General features: G+C 44.1%; 1 protein-coding gene across 1 annotated transcript; it reads right to left on the bottom strand.

The window, feature by feature from the left end:
* On the bottom strand, positions 399 to 18743 carry LOC109847136. The gene is made up of 2 exons (XM_020416380.1): positions 18470 to 18743; positions 399 to 531 (listed from the first exon to the last, which is right to left on the bottom strand). The coding sequence occupies exons 1-2, from the start codon at positions 18741 to 18743 to the stop codon at positions 455 to 457; spliced, it is 351 nt and encodes a 116-aa protein (XP_020271969.1). The 3' UTR covers positions 399 to 454.

Below are 19239 nucleotides of genomic sequence, written 5' to 3' on the forward strand. Positions count from 1 at the left end.
AAAGAAGTTTCACAACCTAAACTCTCTTAAATATGATTTGTCTCAGCTATAAGTCAGGTCCTTACATTTATCTCACTATTTTCCTTATCCCTCATATTCTTTTTTTTTTTGATTTTTTTGGTTAGCTGTATAAGCTGGTCTTTATGGATGTATGATCAGTCCCTTAGATGTATTTAGCCAGAAATTTAGCACCAACTTAGAGTGGTTGAAGTCAATGACAATTTGTAATTTTCATGGAGCCCTATTCAACATCACATTAGTTCATTTGGTAAAGGAATGAAAAGAGAAGCATTATAGAATTTTCCAAGTCACAAGTTCACTGGGAAGATAAGGCACATGTTACATGCAAAAACAAAATGTAAAAACCGCAAGCAATTGATCACCAAAGTTGTGCACTGTTAGACAATCTTGGAACAACCACTTTATTGCTATGTTCCTTATCTTCATTGTAAAATCAATTCCTGGCAATGTGAGTGCATAGCTGAATCGATGCAGCCTTTAGATTTGGCACCTCTCCCCGTAGAAGAACCCCTGACAGCAAGTAAACATAAACAAAAGGATAGTTTAAAAAAACAATGTAGTATCTATACTCATACAAATGAAGGGTATAAAATGGAGAAGATATAAGTGAGTATTTGCACATGGAAACTTTCTTATCATTCAAAGGACTCCCCTCTATAACTTCTTCTACGTGATCTAAAATGTGTTTTTCAAAATAGAAGTAACAGTTGACTTCTAAGAATCAAGCATCTGAGCTGATGGTTGTAAACTAACCATTCTGTATAGGCAGGATCCACAGTGAAACCATATATGTTCACAATGTCACACATGGAAATTGCTAGCTCTATGGACTTCATTCCAGTTCCTTTAGCCCCCCTCTGTAACACTATGCCTTGGAATAAATATTAAATACACATGATTTGGATGCTCCTGTATGACCAGTTATTTTACAAGATTAAACGTAACCCAACTCTTGACATGTATGACTAAATGACATATAAACATCTTCCAATAATAATATGCAAAGGAGAAAAGTTATGAGAAAATTCACAAATGCAATTAAATTATTAGATCTTTACCTTTATCATTGCATTAAAATCTCTATGGGTCACACTTTTAATTATGAGCACCTCATCATCTGCAATGAATGAATTGTTTAATTCAGTATTGTAAAAACTGCTATGCATTTGTCATAAACTTACCAATTCTTCATCCTTATCAGGATAAGTTTATAGGTCGATGGTAGAAAAATTTGCCGCAGCTTAAGTGGAAAACAATAAATATATATCCACAAGAATCTGAACTTACCAGATCCATTAAGAATAGCAGGCAATTTACGAGCATCACCTCTTACCACAAGACGAAAGTCCCTTTTCAGGCCCACATATTTAGCATATTTCTGTAAAAATCACAACACTTGGTAAATACTTGACCAAAAAATGATTCTCATAACTGCAGGATAGTAATGATTTCAAGACTTATTTCAAGATAGTAGTCACAAGTTCACTGGGAAGATAATGAACATGTTATATGCAAAAAAGAAAACGTAAAAACCGCAAGCAATTGATCACCAAAGTTGCCCACTGTTAGACAATCCACTTTATTGCTATGTTCCTTATCTTCATTGTAAAACCAATCCCTAGCAATGTGAGTGTAGGCGTATAAAACTGCCTATAGGTCCCTTAGAACAGCTCGGCATGGTGATTCGACAAACCAACGAACCATCAGGCGACGTATCCAAGCATGGTCGTTAAACCACAACATCGAAGCTAAGTAAGATGCGACGAAGCGGATTAACGAAGCGACGAGGTTAACGAATCGCACGCAAGCAACGGAATGCATCCATTCGCGTGCGGAATCAAGCCAACGGTTCAGGGAGTCAACGAGTCATCCAACCATAGAACGGATTCAAACACCAAGGCGGGTTTACTGCCATATCGGGATCCGGACTGCCAAATCAGAGTTCAGAACAGCGACGGACGGCGAAGCTCTGCTGGATTGAAGGCTCAAAACTAAAAAAGATTGAAGCTTTGGAACTTTGAAGACTTGCTCTTTCGGATCCGGTGCTCGGCGATCGTCCACGTCAGAAAAGGCAGGAGTTTGAGAGGGATCGGATCTGAGATCCATACGGTATTACTCCGAATCAAAGCTTGGCCTTTGATCCCGAGAGGGCGATTATTTCCTTGGTGAATTAATCCCCCCGGCTATTATTTCCTTTGCGAGATAATACCCGTTATACCGCTTAGATCTAACCGGATCTAGATCACGCGGTGGTCCACGGATAAACCCCGATGCAGGCGAAGAACCCACAGAAGCGAGTGACCGCAAAACAGGAGATCGTGCTTTGTTCGACAAATAAGGAAAGAGTTGTAATTTTCTTTTTTCTTTTGATCTCGTTGTAACCGGATCTTATAAAAAGACCGGATCTTTGTAACCGATTAACTGTTATCAAAGAGTGTGCAATGGAATCAATGAAGAACATAATTTTTCCCGCGAACAATCTGGCGACCACAGTGGGAGCCAACGATCTCGCTGTCGAGATCGTCGCGTCGCAGCCGCGGATCTCAATCCTGGTCGAGGAGGAGGTCGAGTATGAATTCGACTAGGCCAAGTTCGAGGAGTATCTTTCATCCTCGTCCGGATCCACCTCCCCCCCGCAAGTCCAAGAAGCTCTCCTCCAGGAGAAAAGTCCGTTGGTTCGAAGAAGTTCAGAACGCCAACGAAGCTCTCACCCCAGCTGACGCCAAAGTTGCGTCGGGTGAAGTTCCGCCGACCTCCAACCAGGTCAACCCTGTTCTCGCCGACGTCTCCACCGTTGAGGGCGTTGTGACTCTCTCGAAAAGAGCCCGCCAAAGGTGACGTTAACGCTTGGCGCGGCAACTCGCAAAGGCGATGGAGTCCACCGACGGAGTCCGCTATCACGCGGATCTGAAGAACAGGAGAGGCAAACAGCCTCAACCACTGATGAATGGTGACTCCTCCAAGCTGCCAACGAACGAATGGATCTGTGTCAAACAAAGGCGATGGAGTCCACCGACGGAGTCCGCTATCACGCGGATCTGAAGAACAGGAGAGGCAAACAGCCTCAACCACCGATAAATGACAGCTCTTCTAAGCCGCCAACGAACGAATAGGTCCGTGTCAAACGGAATCGTTCGACACTCGAAGAGCGCATTCACAAGCGCCGTGCACTGTCAGCGCAAGCACGGGCTCAAGTCCAGGAAGCCCGCAGGAGATTGCAGAAAGAGGTGGCGAAGAAGCCGCCACCAACCCGCAAAGTTTGGAGGCCAAAGTCTGAAGTGGCGATTCAGGCTAAGGAGCAACCTTTGCAGCCTCCAACCAAAGTTCAACCTCCGGCGAACCAAGCTAAGTCGCCGAGAATTCCCACAGCTACTCCGGGAGATCATGTAGAATCCTCCCGAAGAAAGAAGCCAATTTTGGAGCGCCTTGGTCCAATCGACGAGAGAGGCAAATCTCCAGTCCAAGAACGTTTGGGCCCGATGAAGAAGCCCAGAACGACTCAACACGCTGGGGGTCGCCGCCACCTTCAACATGACAAGGAGTTCACGGTAGCTGCGCGTGCTAATTTGTGCATTGAAGTCCAGGAGCCCGCTGAGAACTCAATCCCAAAAAGGCATGTCTCGAGGCGTGTGACTTTTGAAAGCCTGAAGAAGGCAGTCCGCCCTCAGAAGGAAACATTATCGTCTGATGACGATAACGTTATACCTGAGAAGTCGTGCCCACACACGATAGGTTACTCCGATTGTCAAGCTGACGAGTTATACTATCGTGATGGAAGTACGAGAAAAACCAGGAAGAGGAGACCTCGAGGACTAGAGACCCAATGTCCCTGTTCCAAACTCATTCGGGCAGTATTGTCGGAGTGCAACTGCACCAATACAGTTCCTGAAAGAGTTTCGGTTTTCGAAAGACTTAGTACCGAAACGCCAAATCCAAGACCTAGGCGTTTCCGACGAAGAAGAAGAGTAGTCGAAGATGGAGAATTTCCGAGGGTCACCACCAATATAACCAGCAAGGGGACATCGGCACGGGATAATCTCGAGTCGATTATGAAAGCATCCCGGCCTATAACCCGTCTGCAGTCCGGAACCATCAAGCGAGCAACTTATGGTAGGGTTCGGACAAGACTACCTTCAGAAGATGAAGAGTCTGATGCCGGCTCCGCGGTTGCATCAGATAATACGGTATCCAGTGAGGGACAACCCCACGAGACACTTATGATAAGTGCGGAACAAGTGGTCAAGATGCTTGAAGATGCCATGGCTAAACAACAGGAGACCTTCAGGTTCGAAATGCAGATGGCCATGCAGAACATGAGAGAAATGCATGACCAACAAATCCAAGCATTAACGAACCAGCAAGGAGAGCCAAGTCGTCGTAACCCGGTTAATCTGGAAGATGAGGATACAAATGCGAATGAGACTCATAATACCAATAATCCTCCTGTCAATGCAGGGGGTGGTAACGAGAATGCTAGCGAAAACACAGGTGAAAACTTGAAGATTAAAAATCTCGAGAGCAAAATCAATACATTGATTTCCGCTCAAGAGATGAAGAAGACGGGCATTCATTATCCCTACCCAAGAGAATGGGAATCGATCCCATATCCGGCGAAGTTCAATCTAATTAACTTCACGCCGTTTAATGGGATGGGTTCACCCACTCAACATTTGATTTACTTCAAATCACACCTGAGGGTTATCTCTGGTAATGAGCCTCTGATGGTACGGTCCTTCGTTGGCACTCTTCGTGGAGCCGCCTTCGATTGGTATCGTCGCCTCAAGCCAGGAAGCGTGAATAGCTGGGACGACATGGAGACTAAATTCCTCGCTAACTTCTTCGACGACGACACCGAGATATCCATCGGAACGTTGCTCGACGAGAAACAAAAGGACGGGGAATTGGTTGACACCTTCGTCAAGAGGTTCCGGAACAAGGCGATGAACTGTCGAGACCCGATCACCGAGGAATTCATCCTCCAGACTTGCCACAACAACCTTGCACTGGACGTGTTGGAAGCAATGGGGACAGCACCGTCCAAAACCTGGAAGGATTTGAAGGTCCGAGGAGAGCAAGCCGAGCGGTTCCTCAGAAGGAAGAAGGCGGAAAGAGGCCAACAGGCGAATAATGCTCCGCAACAGAATTTTGTCCTACGAGGGAAAGGTAAGGCACATGCTAATGCAGTTGATGCTAATCAAACTTTCCAATTGCAACCCCAGCAACAGCTGCAACAACAAGCGCCACAACAATCTCGGGATCAATGGCAACAACAGCCTCAGAAGCAGAAATCTTCGGAGCCGAGGTTTCCTAAAGTGTATTCCTTCAAAGATGATGAAGTTCCTGGCATCTTTAAGTACCTGTTGGAGAATAACAAAATCCAGCTACTAGCGATTGTGGATCAAGAAGGGGCTAGCAAAGTGACGGATCCGAAGTATTGCGCATACCATAGAGCGGTCCATCACCCTACCAAGTCGTGTTACCACCTCAAGGACAAGATTCAGGCGCTAATTGATGTAGGCGTCATAACCCCGAAGCCGTCCAAGAATGTTGGAGAAAATGCGATTTCAATCAGCTATGGATCGGTGTCCACAACATGGTTCAAACCAGAGCGCATCACCAAAGTAGGAATGAAGACAGTGAACGATGACCCACATGGACAGCGCCAAAAAGGACTTGTGCCACACACAGCCCCAAACGGCAAAATCCTCTGGGTTCATCCCGACCTCATTGAAGATGAACAGTGGGCGACTTCCTCGAGAAGAAAGGGTAAAGGCAAGTCCTGCAATGCTACATCCGCAATCTTCGAGGAGGATGGCGATGAAGCTCCTACTTTCCCGCTCTCCGAAGAAGAACAAGAAGTCTTCGCCACTAGAAGCAGAAATGAGTATCACTATAATTATCCACCACCTATTGATCAGGGGGTGAATAAACGGGGACCAGCCAAAACTCTCACGGAGATGGGAGTGATTACGAGTCCTACACCGGACGAAGAGGCTCAACGACAGCCGGTGAATAAACCGAAAGAGAAGAATCCCTAGGAGATGCAGAATCCGAAGCAGTCTCGTTTCAGTCGTCCGATTGGAAGAGACAAACCGGAAAGCTCGAAAACTCCGCAAGTCTTCGATATAATGGCTCAACTAGCCAACATTCCAGTACGGATAACGCTGTATGAGTTGCTGCGGTTGTCCAAGGAAACCAGGGAGGCCTTGCAAGAAGCTTTGGCCAACTCAGAGGTGTTTTTGACTCAAATCAAGCCGGTGTCTGAAGAGCCGGAACCGCTGAGTCAACACTGCAATATAGCGACTAAGAACCTTCCCTGCATTACTTTCACCAAAGAGGATATGCAGACGAAGAATTCGAACCACGATCAACCGCTATACTTTCATCGGGTACATTGGCTCCAGCAAAATCAACCGAATCCAAGTGGATCCGGATTCTGCTGTGAGTATTATGCCGCTTCGCTTGATGCATTTCCTCGGTATTCCAGTTAGCAAGTTAGCATCCACAGGCACTGTTATCTATGGGTTCAATACCAGCGGGTCAAGACCTTTAGGTAAAATCCGGATAAAGTGTCAAATGGGAGATTTGAAGACAGAAGTCACATGTTATGTGATCGATGCCGAAACTTCATATAACTTACTATTGGGTCGGCCTTGGATCCATAGTAATGTTATAATTCCCTCAACTGTGTTTAAAGTATGTCGACACTGATAATAAGGTTAGGACGGTGGTCGCGGATAAGCAACCATTCAAAGGGTATGAGAATTATTTCACTGATTCTCTCCTTTATGGTAACGAATCCGATACTGAATCATCGGCCCACGGCACGGACAGCGGAGAAGAAGCTGATACCGAAGCCGGATTTGATTACAATGGAGGTTATGTTTTAAACGATATTGTACCCTTTGTAATCAACCTTGACGATGAACAAACGTCAGAGGGCAGTTGTAACTGGCAACTTACCAATAATAAAATAAATAATGATTTAGAGTACTTCCTGTCTCTTGATGATGTGATAAAAGATTTGTATGATGTTCCCGACTTATATATATCGCTCCGATCGTCCTATGTAACAAAGGAACGCCTCCAGCATTCTTTCAGAACAACCATGGTCATCCCGAACAAAATAAGAGGCGCAAAAGAAGTGATTTACGGTAAAGGAAAAATCTCTCCATTACCAGATCATTTCTTAAGGGAAGATGAAGATGATGATAAACCTGGTCGGCATTTATCTAAGTATAGTACGGAAGCGCGCAAGCTCATGGAAAAACAGGGATATGATTTCACACTTGGAGAAGGTCTATACTTCGATCGAGGTCTTCGTACTCCAGCCAAAGCGGCGTATGTACCAAAAGGGAAACCCGATGATTATTATAAATATGGACGAGGGTTAGGGTATGAATCTTCTTCAGAAGACGAATGCTGCTGGTTAATTAATGACCAACCATCTAAGCAATACAAAGATGGAAATTCATCAGATGCCTCGGAATGGGATTCCGATACAAGTCTGGGGGAAGCTTTCAAAGCTCTAATGGCGAACATGGCTACAGCTGATCCGTCCACAATGGAAGACGACGAGCAAATGCCAACATGGGAAGACCCATGGGTTCATCACCTGAACATGCAGTATGGTGATAGGTTCGAACAGAGAGAACCCCCCACTGAAGATAAAATAGTCCAAGTTAACATGGGTGACGAGGCCAACCCAAAGCCTATATTCATCAGCGATAGTCTTCCCCCAAATGAGAAAGAGGAATTGATTGCTCTCATCAGGGAATATATCGATGTCTTCGCATGGAACTATGAAGATATGCCAGGGCTCGATCCCAATGTGGCAATACACCGCCTCGATATCAAGTCGGATGCCAAACCTGTCAAACAACAGCAAAGACGGTTTCGTCCGCAGATTATAGAAGCCATTGAGGCAGAGGTTAAAAAGTTGATCGAATCAGGATTTATCCGAGAAGAGCAACATCCAGACTGGTAGCCAATATCGTTCCAGTCATGAAGAAGAACGGTAAAATCAGGATTTGCATTGACTTCAGGGACCTGAATACGGCATGTCCAAAAGACGACTTTCCTCTCCCAATCACAGATGTCATTATCGACAATACATGTGGATTTGAGAGAATGTCTTTTATGGATGGTTTTTCAGGATATAACCAAATCAAGATGCACCCAGATGACGAGAAGCATACAGCGTTCAGAACGCCCCTCGGTGTCTTTTGCTACACCGTGATGCCTTTCGGTCTAAAGAATGCAGGCGCCACGTACCAGCGAGCAATGACTAAGATTTTCCGAGAACATCTCAGGAAGACAGTTGAATGCTACGTTGATGATTTGGTTGTAAAAAGCCGCAACAAAGAGGATCACATCAAGGACTTGAAGACGATGTTCGATCTCATGCGGAGTCATCAATTGAAGATGAACCCTACTAAATCCTTCCTTGGGATGTCCAGCGGAAAATTCCTTGGATTCGTCATCACCACTAAAGGTATACATATCGATCCTGATAAGGTGAAGGCGATACATGAACTGCAACCCCCTAGAAATCTAAGAGAACTCAGAGGATTGCAAGGGCGTTTAGCTTACATCCGGCGGTTCATCTCAAACCTTTCTGGGAAGTGCCAACCATTTTCTAAACTGAACAAGAAAGGGGTGTCATTTATTTGGGACGACGCCTGCCAAAAAGCATTCAAAGATATCAAAATATATCTGACGAATCCTCCTGTTCTCATCGCACCAAAATCAGGTAGACCGTTCTTGATTTATCTCAAGGTGATGAACCACTCGATAAGTGCCTTACTAGCACAAGACGATGATAATGGTCACGAACAGGCAGTCTATTACCTAAGTCGGACGTTGATAGGCGCCGAGTCTCGATATCCGATGATTGAGAAAGAATGCATCGCATTGGTATTCACAATGCAAAAGATGCGGCATTACTTGTAACGTTAATCCAGTACGGGTATTTATGACGCAACCGGCCTCTATGAATTGGCGGTTAGTGAAGTGGGCCCTTCTCTTGTCCCAATATGATTTGCACTTCAAACAACAGAAATCGATCAAAGGACAAGCGATTTGCGATCTTTTGGCAGCAAACCCGACCACGGATATGGCAGAAGTATATGATGACTTGCCGGATGAAACCCACGAGGTTAACACTACGTCGCACCAACAAGTATGGCAATTATACTTCGATGGTGCTTCAAGAGCAATTAATAGGGCAATCACCCCCGGATGTCCCAAAGTCTCCTCTGGAGTTGGAGTGGTCTTAATTTCCCCGGGAAAGCATGTGATGCCTCGGGCTTATTCGCTAACTAGTCCGTGTTCCAATAACGTGGCCGAGTACAACGCGCTTCTCATTGGACTCAGTTTTGCCAAAGAGCTGGGGGTCGAATATCTCGAAGCTTTTGGGGATTCTCAACTGATAGTTAACCAAGTCCGTGGAGAGTATGAAGTCAGGAATCAAGACCTGATCCCGTACCACCAGGAGGCTATCAAAATGACAGAATCTTTTGAAGAATTCTTCATTGAATATATCCTTCGTCTCCAGAACGCTTATGCGGATGCACTGGCAGCACTAGCAGTTTCACTTGCGCAGCCTCCCGAAACTGAGCTGTTAGTCACAGTGAGGACGCATCAGCTCTGCATACCCATATACAATATGGATATTGAAGAAGAAGATGATGGAGACGTAAACGCCAAGGAGGTGAATTCAACTCAAATTGGGTCTGAGTCCCGAGATTGGCGTTTTCCTATCATTGACTACGTCCAATATGGTATTCTGCCAGAGGATGTAAAGGAAAGGGAATCAATCCGCCGAAGAGCACCAAGATTCTTCTATAATACTGAAACACATACGTTATACCGTAGAGGGTACGATGGTTTGTTACTTCGATGTCTTTCGAACAGAGAAGCAGAAGAGGTTCTTAAGGAAGCACACGAAGGAGAATGCGGTGCGCATCAGCCCGGTCCCAAACTGTATGATCGCATCAGGAGAATGAGATATTTTTGGCCAACAATGGTTCGTGACGTAATCGAATACGCTCGAGAGTGTCATGCTTGTCAAATACATGCAAATTATATGCACCAACCACCAGAGCAGTTGCACACGTCAACCACATCTTGGCCGTTCGAGACATGGGGTATGGACATTGTCGGTCCTATTTTTCCCCCTTCAGTCAAAGGTGATCGATTCATCCTCGCAATCACAGATTACTTCTCAAAGTGGGCTGAAGCGATTCGGCTTAGAGAAGTGAAGACGAACAACGTCATCAGTTTTATCAAACATCATGTCATATACCGACACGGCGTGCCAAGACGGATCATTCATGACAACGGTCCACAGTTCATAAGCAACGTCTTCGTCAGGTTTTGTGACAAGTTCAAAATTGAAGAGATTTCGTCAACAGCTTACTATCTCGCTGCGAATGGATTAGCTGAGGCGTTTAACAAGACGATCATTAAGATCCTGTCAAAGCTCGTGAAGACTAATAAATGAGACTGGGACGATAAACTCGGGGAAGCACTCTGAGCTTATCGCACCACCATACGCACACCTACAGGGGTCACCCCATATTCGTTGGTATACGGATGTGAAGCTGTGCTACCATTGGAGATCCAAATTCCATCCCTTCGGATCGCCCTCGCGACCGAGATGACGACAGAAGAACAACACCAAAAACATCTCGAAGAACTCGAAAGGTTGGATGAAAAGCGCTTGGAAGCTCAACAACACATTGAGTTTTATCAAGCCAGAATATCTAGGGCTTTTAACAAAAGAGTCCGACAGAGAAGCTTCAAAGAAGGAGATCTGGTCCTCGCTGCTCGCCGACCGATAATCCTAACCTCCAAGAAGAAAGGTAAATTTGAACCAAAATGGGAAGGACCGTTTATGATAGACACAGTCTACTCAAACGGCGCATATCACCTGATTACTCAAGAGGACGACAGGCAATTAATGCCAATAAATGGGAAATTCCTGAAAAAGTACTATCCCTAGTACATTCAGGATAACCCATTTACCGGGAAGTTCCTTGAAGAATATTACACTTAATATTCTAGAGGATAACCCAAAATTATTTTTACCACCAAAATCCCTCACTGATCAATTTCAAATTGACAATGAGTCCACCAAAAATGTCTTTCTGGCCCTCTTGACTCTTTCCATGAACAAGAGGTCCACTTTCAGTTCAGAGTCCCCTTTCGATAAACGAAAGAACTCCCTTCTCTTTCTCTTTGGTCAAGCCTGCCCATTTATAGTTATAATCAAAGTTGAAATTTCGCTTCGATAAACGAAGAATTCATCTTTCGATCAGATAACCAATCCTATAAAAGGTAAGTTTATCTAGATCTTCCAGATTCTCGGAGTGGACACCCCACTTCTAGTTTCTTCCTCGCTGGAAATAGAATATAAAATTCTTCCTTTCCAGAATCAAAGAATAGAATATAAAATTCTTCCTTCCTTGTTTTTCGGGTTCGCCTTCACCCTAAAAGAAGACCGGGAAATAGAATATAAAATTCTTCCTTTCCCGCACTGATCTTTTCTAAAATTTGTCAATCTAGGATTCATCCGGGGAAGTTTATCCCGAATCCTAAGTAGGGATAAGTCTGCGCCTAACACGCGCTACCGGTTTAGTCTTTTTCCGTAGAAAAAGACACCAGAGTTCGATTCTGGGATATTCTATCCTGAAACCTAAGCAGGGATAAGTCTGCGTTTAACCCGCGCTGCCGGTTAGTAGAACACCCGTCCGCATATTCAACATTGTGGCAGGTTGTTATTAATAACACCAAAATCCATGCCTTACACGCATGGAGAACTTCATCCTGAATCCTAAGAAAGGATATGCCGACGCCTAACACGCATCGCCGGTTTAGTCTTTTTCCGTAGAAAAAGACACCAGAGTTCGATTCTGGGGTATTTTATCCTAAACCCTAAGTAGGGATAAGTCAGTGTCTAATACACGTTGCTGGGTAGCCTATGCCCGTAACAATGGCGAAGTCTACGTATTCGAAGTCGTAGCAGCGAGTCTAAGGGAGTTCATTCCGTTAGCACAACGTCACATGCGGAACGGATTTAGACAATCTGCATGCTAGCCCGACTCAAACGGTAGTCAGTAAAGGCTAATCAAACCCGCAACACCTAACACGTGTCGCCGGGTAGCCTATTCCCGTAACAATGGCAAAGTCTATGTATTCGACGTCATAGCACAAAGTCTCAGAGAATTCACTCTCTTAGCACAACGTTACATGCGGAATGGATTTAGACAATCCGCATGCTAGGCCGATTCAAACGGTAATCGGTAAAGGCTTATCAAACCCGTTGATGACTGAGGGTTTGCCAAAAATCCTATGAGTATTATGATCAATCATTTCAAACGGAATGAGGAATCATAATAAAGATAAAGATAAAAACCAGTTCCACTAAGAGAATCAAAAGTCAGAGTATTCAGCAAATATAATCATACATCAAGCCCATGGCTAAAAATCTGCTGACTAAACTTAGACAGCTTCTCATCATAAGCTTGCCTAAGCTCATCCTGCAACCCAGCTCTGATGGACTCTTCAGTCGCGGCCGAAGTCTTCACAGCAACCTCCTCTGTCTCAACCAGCTTCTGCTTCAAGGACTTCAGCTCATCAGATAAAGCAGTGTGTGCTTGCTGATCCTGTATCTTCGTCATCTGAAGAATGCTCAAAGTCTCCTCTTTCTCTCGGAGTTCTCTTCGGAGATGGTCTATCTCGGTCTCACAAGAGGCAATGGAAGAATCAAGCTCGTCGAGTGAGGATGATCTAATAGCAAGGTTAGCTTCAACTCGATCTACCCGGTCCCGCTGCACCTGAATCTCGAGCTCAGCAAAAATCCGAGTATCGCGCCATGTCTGTAAGCGAGCATCCAAATGGGCAGCAATGAATGAAGAAGCACCTGCATCCCTTATTGAATTTATCTTAGGATCAAGGAATGGCTTAAACTGGTGAAGGGAAAGTCCGTCGTGGAAGAGTCTACCAAGCATAGCATTCACAAAGGAGAAGAAAGAGCGGACTTCTATGCATATGACGATCTTCTCAGGGTCATTGTCCGATAACAACTCCTTCACGAGGACATGAAGCCGAGAAGAAAGCCCTACACAAAAAGGAGAAATTCGTCAAAAGCCTTAATGAGGAAATAAAATGACATTTTCAGCGGTATCAGCTGATGTAGTTGGTCTCACAGCCGGCTCAACAGGATCAGTCTCGACAAAAGCTCCTGTCGAACACAAAACAGAATGCTCAGATGCATCACATTATAGCTGCATTACTCAAAAATTGGCCAGTCCTATAATTAACTTGAGAAGAGGCACGTACCTTCAAAAGAACCATTCTCGGGATTCTGAGGGAGTGTAGACTCAGGAAACATATCCTCAGGCATCTGGTCATCAAGCTGAGGAGAGTCATACAGGAAGTGGAGCATAGGAGTGTCCACAAGCAAACATTCCCCGTCGAAATATTCGGTCGGGAAATCTGACACGAGAAAATATAAATGTGGTGAAAGAAGAATGAAGAGACTATGACCAAGGAAATGACTTACCTCCTACGGGTGCGTCAGCCTCTTCACTCCCGAAGTCCATGTTTGCCTCCTGCAATTTATCTAAAATAGCAAGAAGCATAGAGACGATTAGGGAATGCACGAATTTTGGATTGTTCAACTTCTTCGTGTGCATCTAAAAGATATATTGTCAATGGTGGATGTACCTGGATTCGTTGAATCGGGTCCTACATTGATAGCCTCCCTAACGTCGGCAGCTTCTGCAGGCTTTTCTACTTGGTACGGTGAGTCAGGTTCACCAGAAGATACAAAATCATGAGGCGCGGGGTCGGGACTCATCTCGCCTTCCTCGCGCTCTCCTGCATAGAATGGGAAAGCATGAGCCTAAAAATCTAAACGATCAAGAGAATGATCTATAGAGTAGATGTTACCTCTGTCGCTAGCAGGATAATCAACCTGAGAAGCTTCCTCGGCCACTATCTCTTCAATCGGCTTCACGGGGACAGTTTTATTAGCTGCTAACAACCACCTGTAGCTTAAGAAGGTGAGATTCAACTGTCACTCAGCACTCGGGAGACTAAACTTAGCACCAGTGCAGCCCGTCACGGTCCACAACCATGCACGAAGACCGTCCACCAAACCTCCATGAGTCCGAAGCTGCTGACGTGGATTCCCGACATAAAGCTGATCATAACCAAACTGGCGGGTGAATCGGCAGGGTAGATATGGCTCTATAAAACACTGATTCCCTACCCGAAAGGTCAGATAGCCCGACCTAATGTTCACTAGCCAATTAAAGCAGCCGATATCTAAATAAGTTCGATACTCCCTCGGCTTCTCCTCATTAATCAAACACTCACCATATCGGCTGGAGAACTGCGGAAAACAAGTGGAGAATGCCCAGCACTTGTGGACCTGTAACTGCCTTCTGACGTCAGGGAATCCTCGGCCCTCCCACTTGCTATTCTCAAGCAACTGTAGTAGGGGAACAGAGTGGTCTGTGGCGTTCGGTACCGACATCATATCAGAACGATGAAGGACGAACCAAGCCATCAAATAAGTATACATGAGCTCCACCTTAATGGTAGGAATCTGAGTCGGCGATTCACTTTCTTTCCACGTGAAAGCACTAGAAATCTGTCGAAGCCCTCGATGAATGTTAGCCACCATCACCGGAAGAAGCGAAAGTTCCTTTTTGTAGGCAAGTTGAACCGCTGGATAGAGCACCTCCAATGGTAAAGCGTCACCGGACTGATACGGAACCACCCATTTCTTTAATCAGATGGCGAGGTAACCAGCAAGAAGGGTCATCGGCCGAATCGGTGCGGTCGCATGCCATAAGAATGATTTAAACTTGGTCCTTGCAGGAAAGCCACCCTGAGGACTGCTAATGGTATAGGAATGAGCGTTAATCTTCTTCATCAGACTATTAACCCCTGAAGGAGTGAGTGATGCCAGCTCACAAATAGCCTCGTCAGAATTGCTCTCTAGATTTCTGAACAAATAAGACGCGAACTGCTTCAGGCTCACATTTGATTTAGTCCTCTTCGCTAAAGGCTCAGACTGTGCCAAAGCAATGTAGTAGTGACAGGTGAGATCCCATAAAGTCTCATAGCGGTCGGGCATACGGTCCTTCAGCTAACTCAGTTCATGGTTGGAAGGAAAGTACTCCTGATATAACATCTGACCTATGGGCAAACCAGAACTCTTGTGCATCTCATGGAGAGCCAAGCCCAACTCTTCGTGCCTAGTCCGAAAAGTGTTCGAATCCGGATTATAGAGCTCGCACAAAGCAAAGAAATGCTTCGCGCTGACAGGCAAGCCATACATGGAGGCACGAATAGCTGCATATAGACCACAAGCATGCAACTCCTCGCTCCATCGGTTTAAGACGTATTTCGTCATGCGAGCCCACCAAAGCTTGTCTAAAGAATGGACCCAGCCATAAAATCTATGACGCGTCGCAGGCATCTCCCGTCCTAAGTCAGCGAGGCGATTCCTCAAAGTAGAGGCAGAGGCAAGAAACTCGTTGCGTGGCGGTGCATCTAGTCCCAGTACTCCAGGACGCAATCCAATGATATGATTCCTGCTCGAACCAGGAGCTGCCTGATGAGTGATATAGCCACAGTGAATGCTCTCATGCTCCTCCGTCAAAAACTGCTTCTTAATACTCCGAAAAGTATACGAGTATAAACTGCTTCTTAATACTCCGAAAAGTATACGAGTATAAACTGCTTCTTAATACTCCGAAAAGTATACGAGTATAAACTGCTTCTTAATACTCCGAAAAGTATACGAGTATAAACTGCTTCTTAATACTCTGAAAAGTATACGAGTATAAACTGCTTCTTAATACTCCGAAAAGTATACGAGTATAAACTGCTTCTTAATACTCCGAAAAGTATACGAGTATAAACTGCTTCTTAATACTCCGAAAAGTATACGAGTATAAACTGCTTCTTAATACTCCGAAAAGTATACGAGTATAAACTGGATGAAAATACTCCGAAAAGTATACGAGTATAAACTGCTTCTTAATACTCCAATAAGGTATACGAGTATAAACTATTTCCTATTTTTGGTTGAGAAGTTTCTGGAGAATATTTTTCTAAAAATATTCTTAAGGATAACTCAACAACACTACGCCGGACAACACGTCGCAAATGAGAACTTAACGCCAACAATCGATGGTCAGTTCTATGTTGAACCAACAAACACGAGCTAAAGATCAGAAAATCAGGAATCGACTTCAAATTCGAAATTCCAACAACGGTCAGACAATAAATGCAGCACCGGAAACCTTACAAACATTCGACAAAGCACTGAATAGCCTGAAGGATCGAAGGAATCAAGAACAGAAGCTATTCCAAGGTCCCGTTACACCGACTGAAGGTTGGGACAATCATATCCAAAGTATTCCAGACTCTTCTATAAAAGAACGAGACTGAAATACTTTGAAGGGGGTATCTATAGGCGTATAAAACTGCCTATAGGTCCCTTAGAACAGCTCGGCATGATGATTCGACAAACCAACGAACCATCAGGCGACGTATCCAAGCGTGGTCGTTAAACCACAACATCGAAGCTAAGTGAGATGCGACGAAGTGGATTAACGAAGCGACGAGGTTAACGAATCGCACGCAAGCAACGGAATGCATCCATTCACGTGCGGAATCAAGCCAACGGTTCGGGGAGTCAACGAGTCATACAACCATAGAACGGATTCAAACACCGAAGCGGGTTTACTGCCATATCGGGATCCGGACTGCCAAATCAGAGTCCAGATCAAGAATAAAACTCGGATAAACTGCAAAACCGGACAACGGACACAACGGCAAACACCCGGCCAAAACCAAGCCACCCAAGGGTGGCTCGGTGGCCGAGCCACCCCAAGGTGGGTGGCTCGGTGGCCGAGCCACACTCAGATCTGGGCCCAGATCTGGGCCCAGATCCGCTTTTAGAGGCTATAAATAGAGGAGTAAGAGCTCATTTTCAGGAGGTCGGAACTTTTGGAGCCGAAACTCTGCTGGATTGAGAATTGAACTTCGAAGTTTTCAAGCTTAGAAGACTGCCTGCTAGATCTGTGCCCGGGCACAGATCTGAGTGCCTATAAATAGGAGAGGTTGGTTCATTTGTCAGAGGTTGGAAATTTTGACGGCGGAGCTCTGCTGAATTGAGATCTGAGCCTTGGAGATTTGAAGCTTCGAAGACTTACTCTTTCAGATCCGGTGCTCGGCGATCGTCCACGTCAGAAAAGGCAGGAGTTCGAGAGGGATCGGATCTGAGATCCATACGGTATTACTCCGGATCAAAGCTTGGCCTTTGATCCCGAGAGGACGATTATTTCCTTGGTGAATTAATCCCTCTGGCTATTATTTCCTTTGCGAGATAATACCCGTTATACCGCTTAGATCTAACCGGATCTAGATCACGCGGTGGTCCACGGATAAACACCGGCGCAGGCGAAGAACCCACAGAAGCGAGTGACCGCAAAACAGGAGCTCGTGATTTGTTCGACAGATAAGGAAAGAGTTGTAATTTTCTTTTTTCTTTTGATCTCGTTGTAACCGGATCTTATAAAAAGATCGTATCTTTGTAACCGATTAACTGTTATCAAAGAGTGTGCAATGGAATCAATGAAGAACACAATTTTTCCCGCGAACAGTGAGTGCATAGATGAATCGATGCAGCCTATAGATTGGTCACCTCTCCCCGTAGAAGAACCCCTGGCATCAAACAGACATAAACAAAAGGATAGTTTAAAAAACCAATGTAGTATCTATACTCATACAAATGAAGGGTTAATCTAAATTTGCACATGTATTGAATAAAAAAAACCAATGTAGTATCTATACTCATACAAATGAAGGGTTAATCTAAATTTGCACATGTATTGAATAAAAGGAAAATGTTTCAAATGTGATAGTTTGCACATGTATTGAATAAAAGGAAAATGTTTCAAATGTGATAGGGAAGAACTTGCATTCAGACATTTACTATTAATGTATATACAATGGTCATATTACGATTGTTGAGTGAATGTTTAAGAAAATTGATAAGAAGCGTACAAGTTGGAATAGAAGACCTCCTTGAGATTTTGAGGTCTTGATTTTAGTTATTTATGTTCTAAACAAAACACTTCATAGGCAGGCAAATCAGAGCCAAACAAGTTTCCTCCATAAAAACTATGAAGTCTTAGAGGACCATCAGATAACCTAAAATAATGCAGTATCTCTGTTCTTAAGAAATTTGCGCAGTGTAAATTCATTTCTATTAATATAAACTGCAAAGCATACAATTGCACCTGAACAATAGTGTAACTTACTACATATGGTCAAGTAGATGAAGTAAATATGCTGCACAATGAAATCATAATAATAATGAAGAAAAAAGTTCTCAGATGACATTATCTGATAAACATACCATTTTCACAGAGATGGAAGTTACCAAACCCACAAAAAACTTCTCCATACAACTTGCCTGTCCAAGACATAATAGGGCGAGGATATGGCTGAACCTTTGGAACATCAACCTTATTACAAATAAGAGCAGCAAAAATCGTCCTATCATCAACAATCACGGTTCCTCCTCCAGTGAACCTCTTAATAACAGGAATGCTATCATGAAGCACATGTTTAAGTTCAACAAGTTCTGAAAGCTTCCTGATGAAGCACAGGTTTAAGTTCAACAATTTCATGGGTATATTTAATTTGATTTCAAATAATAATTTAAAAAACTTTTATGCAACAAATGATGCAAATTCAATAGCTTTTAAAGGCTAACCAAACACTGAATTTGCATTTCAAAATACATATTATACAAGAAATACGCAGATATCCAAACGACAGATTTGAGCATATTTCCCCATAACAAATGCTACATGCAATATTTTTCTGCGTGCAATATTAATTGTATTTATATTGCACGTGGAAATGCATAATAGCATGAACCATGTTGTTAAAGTCCCTTAGTTTTTTGGTGTGGAATGATTTGTTGGAATTTTTAATTTCAGTTCGTTGGAAAGAAAGGAGGAGAAGGGTGGAGGGTTCTCTGCACAGGAGGCATTTTCTTGGTAAATTCCTATTGTAAAATTTCTGCTTCTTGGTTGTTTATTCTATGTTAGGTTGCTATTCTTACAAGAACCATCTCACGTGCATTTGTTTTCCCTATGGTGCTGGTTTTCGAATATTTGA

This window comes from Asparagus officinalis, chromosome 7 (genome assembly GCF_001876935.1).
Source record: "Asparagus officinalis chromosome 7, Aspof.V1, whole genome shotgun sequence".
NCBI lineage: Eukaryota > Viridiplantae > Streptophyta > Magnoliopsida > Asparagales > Asparagaceae > Asparagus > Asparagus officinalis.